At 39.7% G+C, this 16,882-nt stretch overlaps 3 protein-coding genes and 4 non-coding genes across 7 annotated transcripts; 1 reads left to right on the top strand and 6 right to left on the bottom strand.

The window, feature by feature from the left end:
* Positions 1–4,090: 4,090 nt before the first annotated feature.
* On the bottom strand, positions 4,091–9,439 carry eif4a2 (eukaryotic translation initiation factor 4A2). The gene is made up of 11 exons (XM_068570203.1): positions 9,283–9,439; positions 7,800–7,851; positions 7,564–7,696; positions 7,176–7,315; positions 6,593–6,761; positions 6,398–6,507; positions 5,892–6,035; positions 5,409–5,546; positions 5,234–5,323; positions 4,887–4,966; positions 4,091–4,805 (listed from the first exon to the last, which is right to left on the bottom strand). The coding sequence occupies exons 1-11, from the start codon at positions 9,309–9,311 to the stop codon at positions 4,661–4,663; spliced, it is 1,230 nt and encodes a 409-aa protein (XP_068426304.1). The 5' UTR covers positions 9,312–9,439; the 3' UTR covers positions 4,091–4,660.
* On the bottom strand, positions 5,650–5,835 carry LOC137782420 (small nucleolar RNA SNORA81). Its single transcript, XR_011077273.1, has one exon. It is a non-coding gene; the product is annotated as a small nucleolar RNA SNORA81 (small nucleolar RNA).
* LOC137782421 (small nucleolar RNA SNORA81) lies at positions 6,169–6,346 on the bottom strand. Its single transcript, XR_011077274.1, has one exon. It is a non-coding gene; the product is annotated as a small nucleolar RNA SNORA81 (small nucleolar RNA).
* On the bottom strand, positions 6,868–6,942 carry LOC137782422 (small nucleolar RNA SNORD2). Its single transcript, XR_011077275.1, has one exon. It is a non-coding gene; the product is annotated as a small nucleolar RNA SNORD2 (small nucleolar RNA).
* On the bottom strand, positions 7,447–7,519 carry LOC137782423 (small nucleolar RNA SNORD2). The gene has a single exon (XR_011077276.1). It is a non-coding gene; the product is annotated as a small nucleolar RNA SNORD2 (small nucleolar RNA).
* Positions 9,440–12,254: 2,815 nt separating the features above from the next.
* On the bottom strand, positions 12,255–13,288 carry setd9 (SET domain containing 9). Its single transcript, XM_068571357.1, has one exon. It carries the CDS (start codon positions 13,266–13,268, stop codon positions 12,408–12,410), a length of 861 nt encoding a protein of 286 aa, XP_068427458.1. The 5' UTR covers positions 13,269–13,288; the 3' UTR covers positions 12,255–12,407.
* Positions 13,289–13,532: 244 nt separating this feature from the next.
* dcun1d1 (DCN1, defective in cullin neddylation 1, domain containing 1 (S. cerevisiae)) lies at positions 13,533–16,375 on the top strand. Its single transcript, XM_068570291.1, has 7 exons — positions 13,533–13,621; positions 14,230–14,443; positions 14,552–14,720; positions 15,060–15,190; positions 15,274–15,356; positions 15,449–15,545; positions 15,751–16,375. The coding sequence occupies exons 1-7, from the start codon at positions 13,619–13,621 to the stop codon at positions 15,825–15,827; spliced, it is 774 nt and encodes a 257-aa protein (XP_068426392.1). The 5' UTR covers positions 13,533–13,618; the 3' UTR covers positions 15,828–16,375.
* The last annotated feature ends 507 nt before the right edge of the window (positions 16,376–16,882 follow it).

The following is a 16,882-nucleotide window of genomic DNA, read 5'->3' as shown; positions in this document are numbered from 1 at the left end:
AAATGTCTCCACGTCATGAAGTGCAAAATTCCTCACATTGAAGTAGAATAGAAGTGTCAGTGAGAAGACTTTCCAAACAGCTTGTGTGCGGAGAATAATGAGGATGTAATGATAATGATGGCTCTTAAATGAACATTTTCTTGTGATAAGATCTTTGTTTGTAATTAGATTTGTGAAAGGGCTTTCTTTTTTTTAAAGTAAATAAAAACCTATGTGAAAGTCAGACTGTTTCATTATTAGTCATAGTCGCAGGATGAATAATGTGACTTTCTGTCAGGAAACGCTGCTCAACTCATTCCATTTCAACACTAGTGTCATACCCACCATGTTGTGATGTTCGGTGAATCATGAAACCACAAGTTTACGCACCGTGTCAAGCAATGCTCTGAATGCTCTGCAACACTGAGTCCTCTGCAACACTGAGTCCTCTGCAACACTGAGTGCTCTGCAACACTGAGTGCTCTGCAACACTGAGTCCTCTGCAACACTTAACTTCACTCAATCGAAGCCAAACCGTGCACAGATACTTGCAACATATTGAACTTTTTTATAGATTAAATTCAAACATAGCAAATAGAGTCACGATGAGGTAACGGGTGAACTGAAATGATCTTATTTCAGTGAATTCACAATCAACTTTTAATTAGAATTATTATTTTAACCCTTGTACTGTGTTCATTTTTTTGTTATTGTTGTGGGTCTGTTGGACCCGCTGTATTTTGAGGTTTTTAAGTCCATACAATCAAAACAATTTGTTAAAATACTCAACAGATGATTTATTCATCCCAATTACAAGCAATACAAACAGCAAATATGGTGCGTTAGCTATCTGGGCTGAGCAGCTTGTTTTTTCTCAATATATTTATATTATTTTCCTTTTCTGTGCACTACCATAAACCAATATACCAGAAACACACATATATGAACTTAATATCAAAGTTCCCAAGGATGTTCTGTATATTATACATTTTGAAATGATTCAAATAGGCCTTGTGGTTGAGGAGATCATCTGAATTTAATATGGGTATAATAACCATTCACATGTTACAAAAAAGATGGCTTGATGCCATCAGGTTCAGTGTAAACATCTTGAATGGTGGCACTCCTCCGTTTACAATCCAACCACATCTTTATGAGTGAAGGATTGGACTTTGTCAGAGCATGTGAGCTGGGATACTGCTCACTTTGATTTAGTTTTTTCTTTTCTTTTTTTTTCTCCATCTGACATGTGATACACGGAGCCAAGAATACCCGCGGCCAGAAAGTCCTGCGTGCTCAGGGTGTCTGCTCCACGGAGGCATCTGGTCCACTCGGACTATAATAAGTGAGGCCGCGCCCGTCGCTGCTGCACAGCCACCAGAAACATGCCAGAGGAGAAGAATGCAAACTGCTGGTCATTTGTTCAGTTTGTGTGACTGGAAGTGATGATTAAATCCGGTCTGGATCGTCATCTAACCACAGCTGATTTCAGACGGATTAAGACGTTCACGCTCACACCGTCACCAAAGGGTTGATTTGCAATGTTCACGCCTTAAAGTGTTGCACGTCCCAACAGCAGCCAGGGTTCATCTTTTATCTCAGTGAATTCACCGTTTCTTCACATATCGCTCTGTAAGAAACAATGTCCCTCAGTCCACCTTGATCTACTATGAATTGTCAAGATGTTTGTTCATGCCACCTCATCCTGAAACTTGGATCAGCTGTTCCTCCTCACAGCTGCTCTGTTTCCAAGGCCATAAAGAAGAAGAATTCACACAAAGGAGTTCAACCTAAAACCACAACCAGCTGCTGTCACCCGTTTACTAAACTGCTGTAACTGGGGGTTTGTATCGAAGATAGAGACGTTGTGTATTTAAATGAGTCAAATCCGATGTCATGTACAACATGTGAGCGGTTCGGTATTATTTCCCTCGGAGATAAGAGCTGCTTTGTTATTATTAGATTCACTGGAAGTGATCATTACGGAGAACCGGCCCACGAGGACTCAGCCGCCGGTTTTTAGGCGTCGAAAAACAATGAAGCTCATCTTCAGTCACTCCCCAAGAGGCGGCTTTGCAAACATAATTGTGTTAGCAAAATGGACGCGCTAAACATAAGTGACGAGCTATAACTATCGCTCATTAAGAAAGAAACTTTAGAGAAAGCCCGTCTCGGAATACTCTGTTTACACAATTTATGTAAAGTAGGTCACGCCAGGGACTTGAAGAGAGTACTTTTTACATTATTATATGCATATTTGCTTTCTTGCCTGTGAGAAGAGTGATACTACTGTGGAGACGACAGCCAGCAGATGGAAACATGACATCAGAAACAATTGTGTATTGCTTTTATGTTGGGCTAAATCACCAGCTGCTGCTGTCTGAGAGATGTCAGTTGAAACCTCATTTCAACACTTTTTATTTCACAATGTCAAGCTTGACAAAGATGTTGCTTCCATTTGTTCCTCCTTACCAGAAACTGGTTTTTTTTTGTTGCAATTTGTGTCTTCATGTTCTTTGAGTCATTAGTTAAGACTTGAAGAGAAACGCCTTTCATTAGTGTGCTTATGGAAATCTCCACAAGAGATGGAAAGAAAACAGGATAGTGTTTCATAAAAAAAAGTATGGGATTTATTGAAAATAAGAAAAACAGATAAAAAAAAAAAAAGTGTTTCATGAAAAGTTGGCAGTTGTATATCACAACATATGTCATAATATAAATACGTCAATTCAAAATGTCATAAAAAAGTACATCACAAATAAAAGTGTTATATCTTGTACAGAACACTAGATGATATAAGATAGTGTGATAACTAATATAAAAAGGTCATAGTATAGTATATTATAATTTATTTTAGTAAGAATCAAAAAAAAATGGAGAAATGAGACATAGTGATTTTCATTACGTCGTCTAACGCCCTCTGCTGTATGAATTTAATTATCATGCTACATTTTCAGTTCATTTGTGGTTCTCTGTTCAATCCCATCACTCTGAAACAAAGGGAGGATCCCGTCTCCTCCCTGGTCGCTCTGGACTCTGGCTCATTCCTAACCGGAGAGCAATGTGGGCGACAAATCCTTTCCCCACTTACGAGAAGTCTTTTCCAACTGAAATATAGAATAGCGACAGGATGAGACCTGACAGAGTACATCACATCGCCTTAACACTGGAGAACCTCTTATCGGTCCATTCAGCCAGGCACTCGAATCATAAATGTTACTTATGGTCTTGTTGAGAAAGGCCTCCAAAAGATAATTCACAAAAAGGTACGAGCAGAGTGTAAATTTGGCATCGCAGTAATTAACCAATGCCAGGCTCACGCGCGTTTCTCTTCATGTTTCAAAGCTCTACACTGTTCAAACTCCACAGAGCGGACGTTTATCAACTTGAGATATGACATTTAATCACCTCTACCACGTTAGTCTTCACTTTTAATTACAGGTTTTCAGTGTGATTTTAGCTGCCAGCAGAAACTAGGGACATGAAACTGATTTAAAACCGAGGGATCAAACCCGCCAACTCCTTCAATCTACACCAAACTGTCAACTCCAGAGGTCCTTAAAGCCTGAGAGGTAAGTTAGGGAGCCAGCATTTCATTGCCATACTATTATATGGTTTGAGGTTTATTTTTTTTATATCTATCTATCACATCCAAACCACTTATCCTATTCATTCAGAGGTCCAGCGGACAGCAGGGTTGACCTTGAGCAGTGTCCTGTTCACAGTCTGGCAATTATGAGCCTTAAAATTAATTTACACCGCATGCATTTGGATTTTTGTAATACTTTGTATTGCAATGTTAAGACATCAAGTGAGTTCTCACAACATACATTTTTAAAATGCAAATAACTTTACAAGTAAACATGTAATTTTATCAAATATGAACACATTCAAATTTGTATACAATGACTCATTTACTTTTTTCAAGTAAATTCCTTTCCCATGACTGACACTTACAGTGACTTATGACTAATGTTCTGGAGTCTAGTTTTAAACTGCTCTCTGCCAGCAGGTGGTGTTCAGTCACAAATTACTCCAGTAATTTACCACCACGGTGCAACACGAGCACCCTTTGTCACATGATGCACTTTAGTAACCGACAAAGCAAGCGTTGTCACAGCAAATACAATTTATTAAGACATACATTTTTGGGGAGGGGGGGGGGGGGTTAGCAAGGGTAAAGCACAACAGCAAACAGCCAGCTGGTTATGAATTCTGAACGAGCAAGTGGGATTAAAAACTAATTCTATTAAAACATTCAAAAAGATAAGTGAATCTACAGTAACACGTCTATTAAGCTTTCCCACAATACACTACACATATTAGCATAATTTGCAGACTTTATACAGCACTTATACTTTTTAGTCCACAAGTAAATTACTAAATGGTGGAGAACATCAAATACACACATCTTAATTGAACATGGAAAGAAATACCTGATAAGAACCTTTAAGTTTTCAGACCCCATGACTTTGTAGCGCTAAACAGCCACTAGTCGAGGTTAGAATCTACAACTGTCCGAGTGGGACCACCGTAGAAGTCACCTCGCTTTTATAACATACCAAAACTCAGATCCAAGGTTTAGCATTGAGAAGTTTACCCCCCTCGAATATAATAAGCACAATGCAAGTGGACGATTGCTATCACCGAGTTTAAAAAAAAGAAAGAATAATCTCAGCGCTCAAATCAGATCGGCCACATTCATGGGCATCTCGTCCACGGTAGTATTGTAAAACGTCTCGATATCCCGAAGAATCCTCTTGTCTTCCTCCGTGACGAAGTTGATCGCAACTCCTTTTCTGCCAAAGCGGCCACCACGGCCAATTCTGTAGAAGGTAAAGATGAGCCAACCTAAACTCACAGGAGACTGAAGTGTACTTACTGATGCCATATGTAATGCCACTTACCTATGAATGTAGTTCTCTCGGTTAGTAGGAAGGTCATAGTTAATGACCAAGGAAACCTGCTGGACATCAATTCCACGAGCCTGAAAGAAACAAAATTCATTAAATAAAAACATTTTTAAAAAATGTGTTCAATTTCAGGAGCTTATTCCTCTTGCGTTTGTCGCTCTTATACAAGTAACAGATCCCTACAGGAGAGGAATCCATTGTGGAGATAGAGCCCTAATCTTCCCAGAGTTTTGCTTGCTTGGTCACTTTGACTGTTACACGTGAAAAAAACTTTGGGTTTTAACTTTGACATTTACCCCCCCCCCCCCCCCCCCCCCGCCCAACACACATGTCATACTAACCAGAAGATCGGTAGTGATCAACACTCTGCTTGAGCCAGACCGGAACTCCCTCATAATCACGTCACGCTCCTTCTGGTCCATATCACCATGCTGTAAATAAGGTTGGTTAGAGACTGTCAGTATTACTACTGCACATTTTTCTATCAAAAAGAATCAGTTGTAGAACAAGTCTTACCAGAGCAGAGACAGTGAAGTCTCGAGCGTGCATCTTCTCAGTCAACCAGTCGACTTTCCTCCGCGTGTTGAGGAAAATGACTGCCTGGGTGATGGTCAGAGTTTCATACAGATCACACAGGGTGTCCAGCTTCCACTCCTGTAGAGGTCAATGAAAAACAGCAATACATTGTCAGCTGCACAAAATTAAGCTGACATTTAATTAAACCTACTCATGAAAAACTTTATAAAAATGGCAGTCAACATGTAACACAGGATATTGAGACAAAGGACATCGGACATTAAGAAAGAGGTCCCCCCATGGCCTCATTTCCAATACTGTGCCTTTAATCTCCTTCCCTGGTGTACCCATGCTTACACGGCCACATGAGCTAAACCTGTTAAGGCTTGGCTCCTGTAGTTTTAGCAGGGTGCTTTAGTGAGAAGGGATATTTTCTAACATATGCAGAAATGTTACAGACTACAGCGTTTCGGATATACTCACCTCTCGCTCCACATTTATGTAGAATTGCTTGATACCCTCGAGGGTAAGCTCTTCTTTCTTCACCAAGATGCGAATGGGCTCCCTCATGAACTTCTTGGTCACCTCCAACACCTCTGCCGGCATGGTGGCAGAGAGCAGCACCACCTGTAGTAAAAAAAAAAAAAAAAAAAAAAAATTAAAAAAAAAAAGGCACAACGCATTACCATAAGAGCCCCCAAAAAGAAAAAACGTCAAATGGTTCAGCATGAAGTCAAAAGTAAACGTCACATTCAGATCCAAGTGTTGCACTGTACCTTGAGACAGAAGCCAATGAACATTAAGAAAGAGGTTCGACCACATCTCATTTTCAGTACAGTGAGTTTTAATCTCCTTCCACGCAATACTCTGCTAGCATTATTGCATGAAACAAATTTTGAGTCACACAATTATAGCAGAATTCTGTTAATGTGGAAGGGTTCCACATTTTAACAGTCAAGTGTTGTACTTTTTATCCAAAAGAGTCTTACTTGGATGCTTGTGTTCTGCTTCTGGAAGATCTCATAGATTTGATCTTTGAAACCGCGACTCAGCATCTCATCAGCTTCATCCAGAACAAACATCTTGATGCATTTTGGAGCTGCGCAGAAACATTGTATTGAGGCAACCTTTGTGAAATTAAGCAACTGGTCTTGTCAACATAGTCACTCAAAACAGTCACTTACACAAATATCCCCTAGAAAGCATGTCAAAAACACGTCCTGGTGTGCCGACCACTATGTGAGGGGACTCATTCTGGAGCTTCGCTATTTCACTGCGGAGATTCGTTCCGCCGATGCAGGCATGGCAGGCTGCTCCCATGTAGTCACCCAGAGCCAGAATTACCTTCTGAATCTAATGAGTGGGGACAAAAAAAACAAAAACAAAAAAAACCACTACTTTAGGCAAATGAGTGATACAGGTGGCATGACATTCCCACAATCTGTGGAATAACTTTTCAGAGTGATCAGTAAAATATGAAAAATATCTCCAGTATATTGTCAGTCCCGAAAGATGGTATGCCATCATATCACTCAGTTTTCCACAACACAAATGTACAATATTTCAAACACCAATCCACGCAAAGCCAGATCTTAGACCAATGCAGCCATGGACAGAGACTACACCAATCTTAAGAAGATACTGTGTTTCACAATGTTTAAACCGTTTTGAAAAAAAAAGGTACCTTAGCAATTGAATTAGTGTCCTCAATATGCTGTCTAGGTCTGAGATACAGTTGAGGTCACTGTGACCTCAGAAACAGCATACCTGCTGAGCCAGCTCTCTGGTGGGAGCCAGCACCAGAGCTTGAGTCTCCTTCAACTCTGTGTCCAGTTGCTGCAAGATAGAGATAGCAAACGTGGCCGTCTTGCCAGTGCCCGACTGGGCCTGGGCAATGACATCATAGCCTAATGGCAAAGGGACACATTAACAGTAAGCAAAGATGTTTTCCAACATATCTTTAACACTGTGTTCATGCATCTATACAAGAAACATGACTATATTCAGAACTTGCAGTAAAACATTACATAAACAGTTTGAGTGATCAGTAAGAAAAAAGTTATCACCATGATTGGGTAAGTCCCGAAAGATGGAAAAGCATCACTTCACTCAAATGAACAATCAGTTAACTTATTAGTTAAATACATTTCCGTACCTTTGATGCAAGGTATGATTGCCCTTTGCTGAATAGCAGATGGTTTTTCAAAACCATAAGCATATATTCCCCTGAGAAGAGTCTCCTTCAGGCTCATATCATCAAAGTTGTCTGTAATCTCATTCCAGTTGCTCTGGAGGCAAGAAAGAAAAAAACTGTGAGCGCACTAATTTCATGCAGAATGTACATTTTCAGCTGAAAAAAAAAAGATGAATGCAGTTATGTCATGAACTTACCTCGATGATACCATCAGGCTCCATTCCATCTGGCCCCTCATGGTCTTTTGAGCTGTGTAGGACAAGTGGCAGGTGATAAAGTTAAGTACATTTCCAATCATAAAAAGAGATTGCTTTAGGGAATCATAGCAACCACAAACTGATGTCATTATAATTTGATTGTAATCAACTTGTTTGATTTATCTCTTGATAAATTGTTACATTAACTAGTCCTGTAAACCCAACAGTTAATGGATTGAGCAAACGTGAGCTATCCAGCAACAACAACTTAATTGTCATCAACATGATTTGGCAATTTACCATAGACTGAACATTTAAGCCTTGGGCAACCCATTACACCGCTTTCCAGTATTTCTATCCTGTTGCAACCGTCACGGTGACGCAGTGCAGATGTAACTTAGTCTCATGCCATAAACTGGTAGGACTTGTTTATTTAACGTTACGGTTAAAGACTTTGTTCAACCACTTTGCTCAGGATGTTGCCGTCGAGGCAGCACGAGGGATTACCCTCCCCTAAGAGGGGCGTGGACGCAACCTACTCTGGATGAATTATTTGTCGGTCTGTTGCATCCAACTACGAGTAATGAACAGCCGTAAAACACCATTTACATAGAGGACCAACCGTGATTTAATTTGGCCCAAACATGCTTTTTTTTCCCATTTGACTCGCATCGGGTAAAGAGTCAGAACATTAGACAGTCATTTACTGTGTCAGGCCTAGAAAGCTAAAACATGGTTATTTTCTTTCGTACGTCCACGTGAATGAAACCGAGGTTGAGAAACTCAAGGAATAGTTAATGCGCTTGCGCAACAGGCCCACGGATGCCGAACTTTTTTTTCCCCGTTTACTAAGCAACTCTTCCCAGAGAAGAACTGAACTGCGTGCAACGTTGCACGCAGTTACCTTTCCACATCCACGGATGCGTCTCGTCAGAGTCAGAGGCTCCACTGGACGCACGTGCCACATTCCACGAGTCGGGCTAATTTATCCGCACCTCCATAAATCACCGCTTATGTTACCTGGAAAGGTTAAACCCGCTCGAACGACCACTGATGGGGATTCATATCATTGAGTTAACGAAAAGCCGAACATGTCGAACAGTCGGGCCTGAGGAGCCAACGGGGGTTTCTGCTGTACAACTAGGCCGAGTGGAGGCCTGCGCAACGCCAGGCCCGACGGCCACCGACTAACACACCATTAAGCAGTTTAATACAACCCGCGTTTCATAAACTCTATAACGAGTCAAGACAAAACCTAATCCAAAAGTCTCGAAACATAATTAAAAAACGGTGTAACGAGGCAGCTAACGTCAGAAGGCTAACGTTAGCAGCCCAGTCGCCGTCACAGCGGTTGGGGCCTAACTAACGGTTCTCGATATACAATAAATAATACGACATCTGGCACACAACCTTCGCATAGTCAAGTGCCCGTGAGTATAGACTATTGTTTGCGGGGGAGGAGTACCAGATGTACGATAATTACCTGTTGTAATCAGCAGAATCGCAAGACATGATCCGTTCCCAACTTCAGCATTCGACTGGAAAGATCGCTGATGGCGACGCCAGCTGCTTTTATGCAGTCGGACTATTTTCACTGTCAAACTCAAAATGCTCAGTTTCGTTGACAATATCCTCTCAATTCACCGACTTGATGTTTGGATCACACACAATTGTATTCACTATCTGAATTTTACAAATATATATTACAATAACCTATACAATTTTTTACATTTCTCAGCGGAAGGATATTGCAGTAATAAGTAGTGCTTGGGCTGCTGTAGCGTCTCCAATAGGACACAACTTGTCATGACAAGGTTGCGCAACATCTTTGTCGAGAGGGTTCGTGTGAGGCCGACACAAGAGAAGTACATGAAGTACATTTAGTGTGAGGGTACAACTAGTTCATAAAATACAACTATCATGAGATGAGGAAAAAATATAAATTGAAAGAGAAAATCTACGTCCTCATCATCATGAAACTACATTTGATTGGTAGGAAGCTTAGACGAAAGCAGCAGTGAGTGCAGTGTTGATTCTTTACCATACATATTCACATATTCTAATATATTTAGGCAAACTTGCGGATTATTAGATTGCAGTGAGTTGAGTTAGCTCACTATGAAGATTGCTTATCACAATCGAGGACTCCTTCATACATTATTTATTTCAAAGTAAGAGTCCCTCTCATTTGTAACTGGCATGTCTAATGAAATCAGAATCAGAACCATTTATTTGCCAGATATGGTACAAATACAAGGAATTTGTCTTGGTGGGTGGCGCATACATTAGACAAAGAACAACAATCAATAATCATACAAACAGTGCAATAGAAACATATTACATTTACAATAGAATATCACATATAAAATAAAGTGCACAGACAACAGTACTGTAAACGTGTACTGTAAATGTATGTTAAAGTGGAATGTGTATGTAAATATGAAGTATTTAAGATTCAAGATGTTTTACTGTCATATGCACAGATAACAGACAGTTATTCTATGCAATGAAAAGCTTATTTGTTTGGTCCTTAAGGTACAAAATAAATTTAAAATAAGGCACAAAATCTAAAAGATATAACAGTGTTGCACAAAAATATAATATTATTGCTATAATAAATATGATAATAATATTGCAATGAAAGATATGATAAAATATGATAATAGTATTGCTCATTGTATCTTTATATACTTTGCATTGCTATAACATTGCTACAATGTAAGGTCATGATATGAAGTCACAGCAGCCGTTCACAGTTCAATGATGTCCATGTGTGTATTTGTGTGTGTGTGTGTGTGTGTGTCCTGTCGTGTCTGCCTGATGGCAGGAGCAAGAAGAGTCTGTAAATATGAAGTATGATGTGCAGTTCATTTCCTAAGGGAGTGGACCATAAGAAAGAGGTGCGGCAGAGGGAGAGGTGGTATGTTGCACATCCTCAAGAAACCTGATTAGAAAGACAAACTTGTCTCGCCAGTTATATTGTAAACTTCCACTGCTCGACTTGACAAAATCCAAATTGACATTTAGTTAATATATTTGTCTCTGCAGCTTACTGTCAACCTTTAATTGTATCCTTATTAGACTATAACCAACATAATGTATTGTACTTTTAGTGTGTTTTCCTTAGTGATCAATTTAAATGACTAATGTCTTTCTATTTTGTCCTTGCCCCTCTCACCCTTTCATTTGTGTTTGTGTGAAGGTCTGCCTCTTAATTACTCAAAATACCTGGAGGTTCTGCACCCTCCATTGCATTCGGCGTTTAACGTTGTTAAATGTCTAACCTGTCTGCAGATTATACTGCCCCTATCCCCCAGATGTGGATAAAATTCACTGTAATCCCTGATTAACCAAATAGTCATGGAATGACTGGAATGCATGGAATTCCCTGTGATATGAAAGCCTGTATTTTACAACTGAACTTGAATTTACCTAAGTATTTATTTTATGCTCCTTAAGTTACACACATAATTTGAAGGTTAACATTTGTATCCAAAACATATGAGCACCTTTACATGCTCATGATAGATTTTATTAACTGCGGTAGTATTGAATCCTCCTCAACATCATGTGTCTTACACATCAATACATTAGAATGAATTCACTAATATTAAGTTGATTTTTCATGTGTTAAATCATTAACATAAGACTAACACCAATAAAAAAGGCTATTTTGCATAATATACACAGTTTTATTTTTGGACACTTGGATTCAGCCGATAACTCGTGTATTTTTATTTAGGTAATGTTTTAGAGGATCTTGTAGAGGACTGTTGATTTTGACTTTGGTGGTCCATGTGGATAAAAGCTCAATGTGATTGAGCGCTAAAATCTCTTTTAAAAAACTTGTAATCATTGACAGCAGAATCTGACAGTGTCCACCCGCAGTCCTGGAGAACCAGGAGCAGATATTGCAGGATCTCACATGGAGGCATCAGCGTTTCATTTAGATTGTTTTATAACGAGTTAAAGGTTCCTCAACTGTGAGTGAAGGATTTGAATACCTCTTCCACCATGCAGGGGCGGGACCAAGGATTGGCTGCCCCTGAAATCTGATTGGCCACAGAGATGCCTCCTGATTACAATGATTTGCTGCCTGCCCTATCAGCAGAAGGACCCAAGTTTAAACAGAGGAATGTAAGAAACCTGAAAGAGAGAAAATGCCAAACGTATAAGTAAGTTAGATTAACAGTTAAAATATATATTATTTTCCTTCCTGTTTGCCTATATTGTATTGTGGACAAGGAGCTGATAGTGTTGCCATATATAGAGAGATATCTTTACTGAAAATAGTCAGGGGCCAACTCAAAAAGCGTGGCCTCACCACTGTACAGCTCTAAAACAGGCTGATCCTATGTGGTCTGTTTCCCTGGCCCAATTAATCTGGGATCGTTCAATATATTCCTGATATACCCTGCAACACTGTCAAAAAAGAGCAGTTTTGTGTCTTGCGTATTACAGTAATCCATACAAGGTATGTTTGGCCTTTATTATAGAACAATGTTAGTGTACAAAGACAGGTTTTTGAAAATTGTACTTCTTTTAAGAAAACAAGTAAGTTTTCTTCAGTTCTGACACCAAAGCAGAACAGCGGTGTGTTCTCTGACTCTAATGCACAATGGTGTAGTAGTTGGAGAGGAGTTCTTCGCCTGCTGTAATGTCTCTGAGTGATACAAGGACAACACAGCGTAGACGCCTCTGTATGTCGTTGCTGTAGTTGACATTAGGCAGATACTGGTGGAGCTGGATAGGAAAATTGTACGGTACATCGTATTCCTGGTAGCACACATTAGCAGGCGTCTCGTAGGAGCAGTTGTTCACATACTGGCCAACAGCAAGTGGGTTTTGTGGTCTGGATGTCAACCAGCTGGTGTCACTCGTCATGAAAGGCCCTATTCGGTCCCTGCCACTGCATGACTTGAACACCATTTTGGAGATGCCTTTGTCATTTCCATCAACCAAGACACCGTCGATACACCTGAATACAAACGGGTTTCTGATGGACTGGAGGAGAATTGGCTCATATGCTTGATAGACTGTGCCAGGGTACATGGCCACTGTAGCTCCTTTGGGGACACATCCTTTGGTGACAAACACTCCAGTGCCTGCAAAGGGTAAAGAGCTCGGTTTCCTGTCGAGACAGAATCCTAGTGACTGTAACATAGCATCATCTCCACACACTGCATTTCCTCCACACTGGTCCTCTTCACTTGTTACTTGCCCAAGAAAGCGAGCTTGAACCGCTCGGAGCTCCCCATGATTCTCCACATGGCTTCTGAGCAGGACTCTGAAGAGCCGCAGCAGGCTCTTGGAAACCTCCTCATCCGGGACGAGTTTGTCCTTCGAGCGCTCGCTCACCTGCCGCAAAGTCTTCTCATTTTTAGACAGGTTCAGTACCACCCAGGGTACAAACCTGTGTCTGTACGATTTCCATTTGTTGTGGAATATTTTAAAAGCAGTTCTAAACATCCAGATCAACGTCTGGCAGGTCGGACATCGAGGAAAGAGTTTATTTTCTTAAATTCTAGAGTCACTTCCTAAGTGTTGCTCCCAAATAAAAGCACAATTTTGATCAGAATTCCTCAATACTTGATAAAATGTTATTTAACTGAACGATATGTGTGTAAATTGTATCCTTTAATGACTAGAAAATGAAAAAAAAAATCCATTTAACGTCAGGCGTAACCAAGTAGTGACCAATTGTATACTTTTATTTTACTATATGATACTTAAACCGGAAGAACTTTCTCCGTGTCTCGTAAAACTTTACCCGCATTAGCCAGCTGGATGGGCGGAAAGGGAGTCGGGCAAAGACAAACATGGTAAGAAATTATAGTTTTTTACTCCGGTCCGCTGAGGCTAACATACACTATCCATTCGTGATGAATCCTATAGTCACAAAGCAGCGCTCAGTAGCCCACCTTGTCTTTGCGTAATGAAAACAAACGGTGCTCTCGACATTAGCATAAGCTAACTAGCTCACGGTGAGCCTAGCCAGCCTCGTTAGCTCACGTTAGCTAAGCCAGCTCGCCTTAAAGCCAACTGCCCAACACAAGCAGCCGACGTTACACACACTGCTTCACATATTTAATGATGTAGGGAGGATTGTGTGACTATCTTGGTGGTTCAGTGGTATCACACATGTAACGATGCTATCTATTTAAGGATAGCCAGCCATTCAACACGTTTCCAGTCGGTGTCTGCTGTCAGGGGGACATGTTATTGCTGCTTGTCTTATGGTTATTTAGCGCAAACGTGTTCATCGATAATTCCGGGTTTATTTAGCCGAACATTATGTTGGGGCTATTGTAAGCCTTCTTACAGTCGAAAGTTACATGTTGTAACTGAAACGGTGCTCTGGCTGTTCTTTGCACGAACGTGAGTCGATTCGTGTGTTGCAACAACAAGTATTTTGTATGTCTTTGTGCAGAACAAGCTGAAGTCTTCACAGAAGGATAAAGTTCGTCAGTTCATGATTTTCACACAATCCAATGAGAAGACTGCGCTGACCTGCCTGTCACAGAATGACTGGAAACTAGATGTTGCCACGGATAAGTTTTTCCAAAATCCAGAGCTCTATGTTTCAAATCTAAAGGGGGCCTTAGACAAGAAGAAGCTTGATCAACTGTACAACAGATATAGAGGTACGAGATGTCAATATATATACTTGCAATACTGAACATTTTGACTATTACTCATTGGAAAAAAATCCATTTGGTTGGAAAGTAATTAATCAAGGTTCTAATATTTAGATCCTCATGATGATAACAAGATCGGCATTGATGGGATCCAGCAGTTCTGTGACGACCTGGCCCTGGACCCGGCCAGTATAAGTGTCCTGCTCATAGCCTGGAAGTTCAGGGCAGCAACTCAGTGTGAATTTTCAAAACAGGAGTTCATGGATGGCATGGCAGAACAGGGGTGAGAATATATTTTCAGATGGTTCAAACAATCATGAAACTCCTCTGTTTTATGTAAAGTGGACTTTATCATTAAACTAGCATAGCTACTATATTTTATATAATATTGTATGTAGACATATGATGTGCAGCAAAAAGATGCTTGTCAATATAAAAATTATAGGTTTTATTTACAAGGTTTCAAGTATAAACTGATTAATTGTAAGTTTCACAAAGTTATCATGAAACATACTCATGAATCTTAAGAATTGCTCGGTTTACAACAAGCAATGATGATTGCGCTTTAAAAACGTTCCTCTTTTTGCAGCAAATCATAACAGTCTGCTTTGTGTTTCCACAGGTGTGACAGCATAGAGAAGCTAAAAGCTCAGCTGCCAAAGATGGATCAAGAGTTAAGAGACCATGGGAAATTTAAGGACTTTTACCAGTTTACATTTAATTTTGCAAAAAATCCAGGCCAAAAAGGTTTGGGTAAGAATCCTTTAATACTTATCATCAACCTTTTTTTTTCTTTTTTTGTATATGTATATTAATCTTTTTTCTGGTTCTTACAGATTTAGAAATGGCAATTGCATATTGGAATTTAGTACTGGCTGGAAGATTTAAGTTCCTGGAGTTGTGGAACACATTTTTAGTTGTAAGTTGATCCCTTAAGATAACTGTAAAAATGCAACAATTGTTCCTTCTCAGTTCCTTTTTTTTTTCAACTTGGCCCTACATCTTTTGCAGGAGCACCACAAAAGATCAATTCCTAAGGACACTTGGAACCTCTTACTTGACTTCAGCACTATGATCACAGATGACATGTCAAATTATGATGAGGAAGGTTTGTATTGACAGTTGGCTAAAAGTGATCTTATTTTATCACTGTTGATGCAAGTGTGTATGACCTGTAATTCTTCCTTCACAGCCTAATTGATTAGGGGCCTATTATGGCCTTACAGTATCCAAATATCAGATCAGTCCATAATCATGTGTTTGCACATAGTTGACTCAATTAATTGAATTTCTTTCATTTGTTCTTCTAATAGGCGCATGGCCCGTCCTTATTGATGATTTTGTGGAGTTTGCACGACCACACATCGGGACCAAAAGCACAGCAGTTTGAGAGCTGCTCTCACTATGGAAACATCCATGTGAGATTTCTAAAAACCAGAACGCGCAGTGAACGGAGGACAAGAAGACCGCACTGAGCTGAGAACTATGTTGCCTTTTCAACCCTCAGGACTGAAATATTTTACACAACAGAGACTTTATATATGTGTGTGTGTATTTACATATATATAAAAAGGCATATCTCTTTGTTGGTCAACTTGTGGTGGTTTGGAACTTTTATCTTAAGTATTGGGCTTTTTGTGTGCGCTCAAGCCAACTCGAGAGGAGTCACCATCTTGGCCCATTGATGTGGTTGGGCTCCGCTCCAAATCAGATAGACACACTTTTGAGTTGTTATCTAAACACGAGGGTTCGCGAGGGGATGTTGTTCTTTAAATATTGAATTTTAATACTCTTGTGTGCATTCCTGTTTTTGTTTTATGATACATTTGTGCGACAAGTCAGTATAAAACATTGATTGTAATTTTTTAAGCATAATGCTGTTGGTTTAAACACAAATGTATAAAGATAAAATAAATGTTTCAATTTGGTATCTTTAAAGCTGCCAGGCCTCTCCATTTTTATGTAATTTAGAGGTAATTTTCAGAATACTTATGCCTTCTCGAATAAATGAGTACAATGTTTTTAGTCATACGAGGTCAAATGCCATAAACAATTTTAAACTATTAAAGCTGCCACACTAAGAATGTTTTAATGACTGGCAAGTCATTTTTTTTTTTTAGATTAACCAAGTTGTATAACTGAATTTTCAGCTGATTGGGATGGCATGTTAAATTTTATCATTAAAAAAAATATACACAAGTGGTTATACTTTTAGGGAGAAGCCATGTGCAAAAGTTGAGATGACTTCTAATTTTTTTTTCGACATACTTGGTTCCTTTTATACTGTATGAAGAGTTATACCTCAAAACGAGGTCTTAACATTGAATGTGTTGCATAGTCATGGACTTTTCATTAGTTGAATTGAGAAGGGGAGAAATACTTGTGTGGCTCAATGGACTTTACGATGTGAGGTGACGCGCTGCCTCCTTGTGGTGACACCGTTTT

Source organism: Clinocottus analis, unplaced genomic scaffold, assembly GCF_023055335.1.
Source record: "Clinocottus analis isolate CAN_PGR_092001 unplaced genomic scaffold, fCliAna1.0.p SCAF_11, whole genome shotgun sequence".
Lineage (NCBI taxonomy): Eukaryota > Metazoa > Chordata > Actinopteri > Perciformes > Cottidae > Clinocottus > Clinocottus analis.
This window is presented reverse-complemented; position numbering and strand designations above follow the sequence as displayed.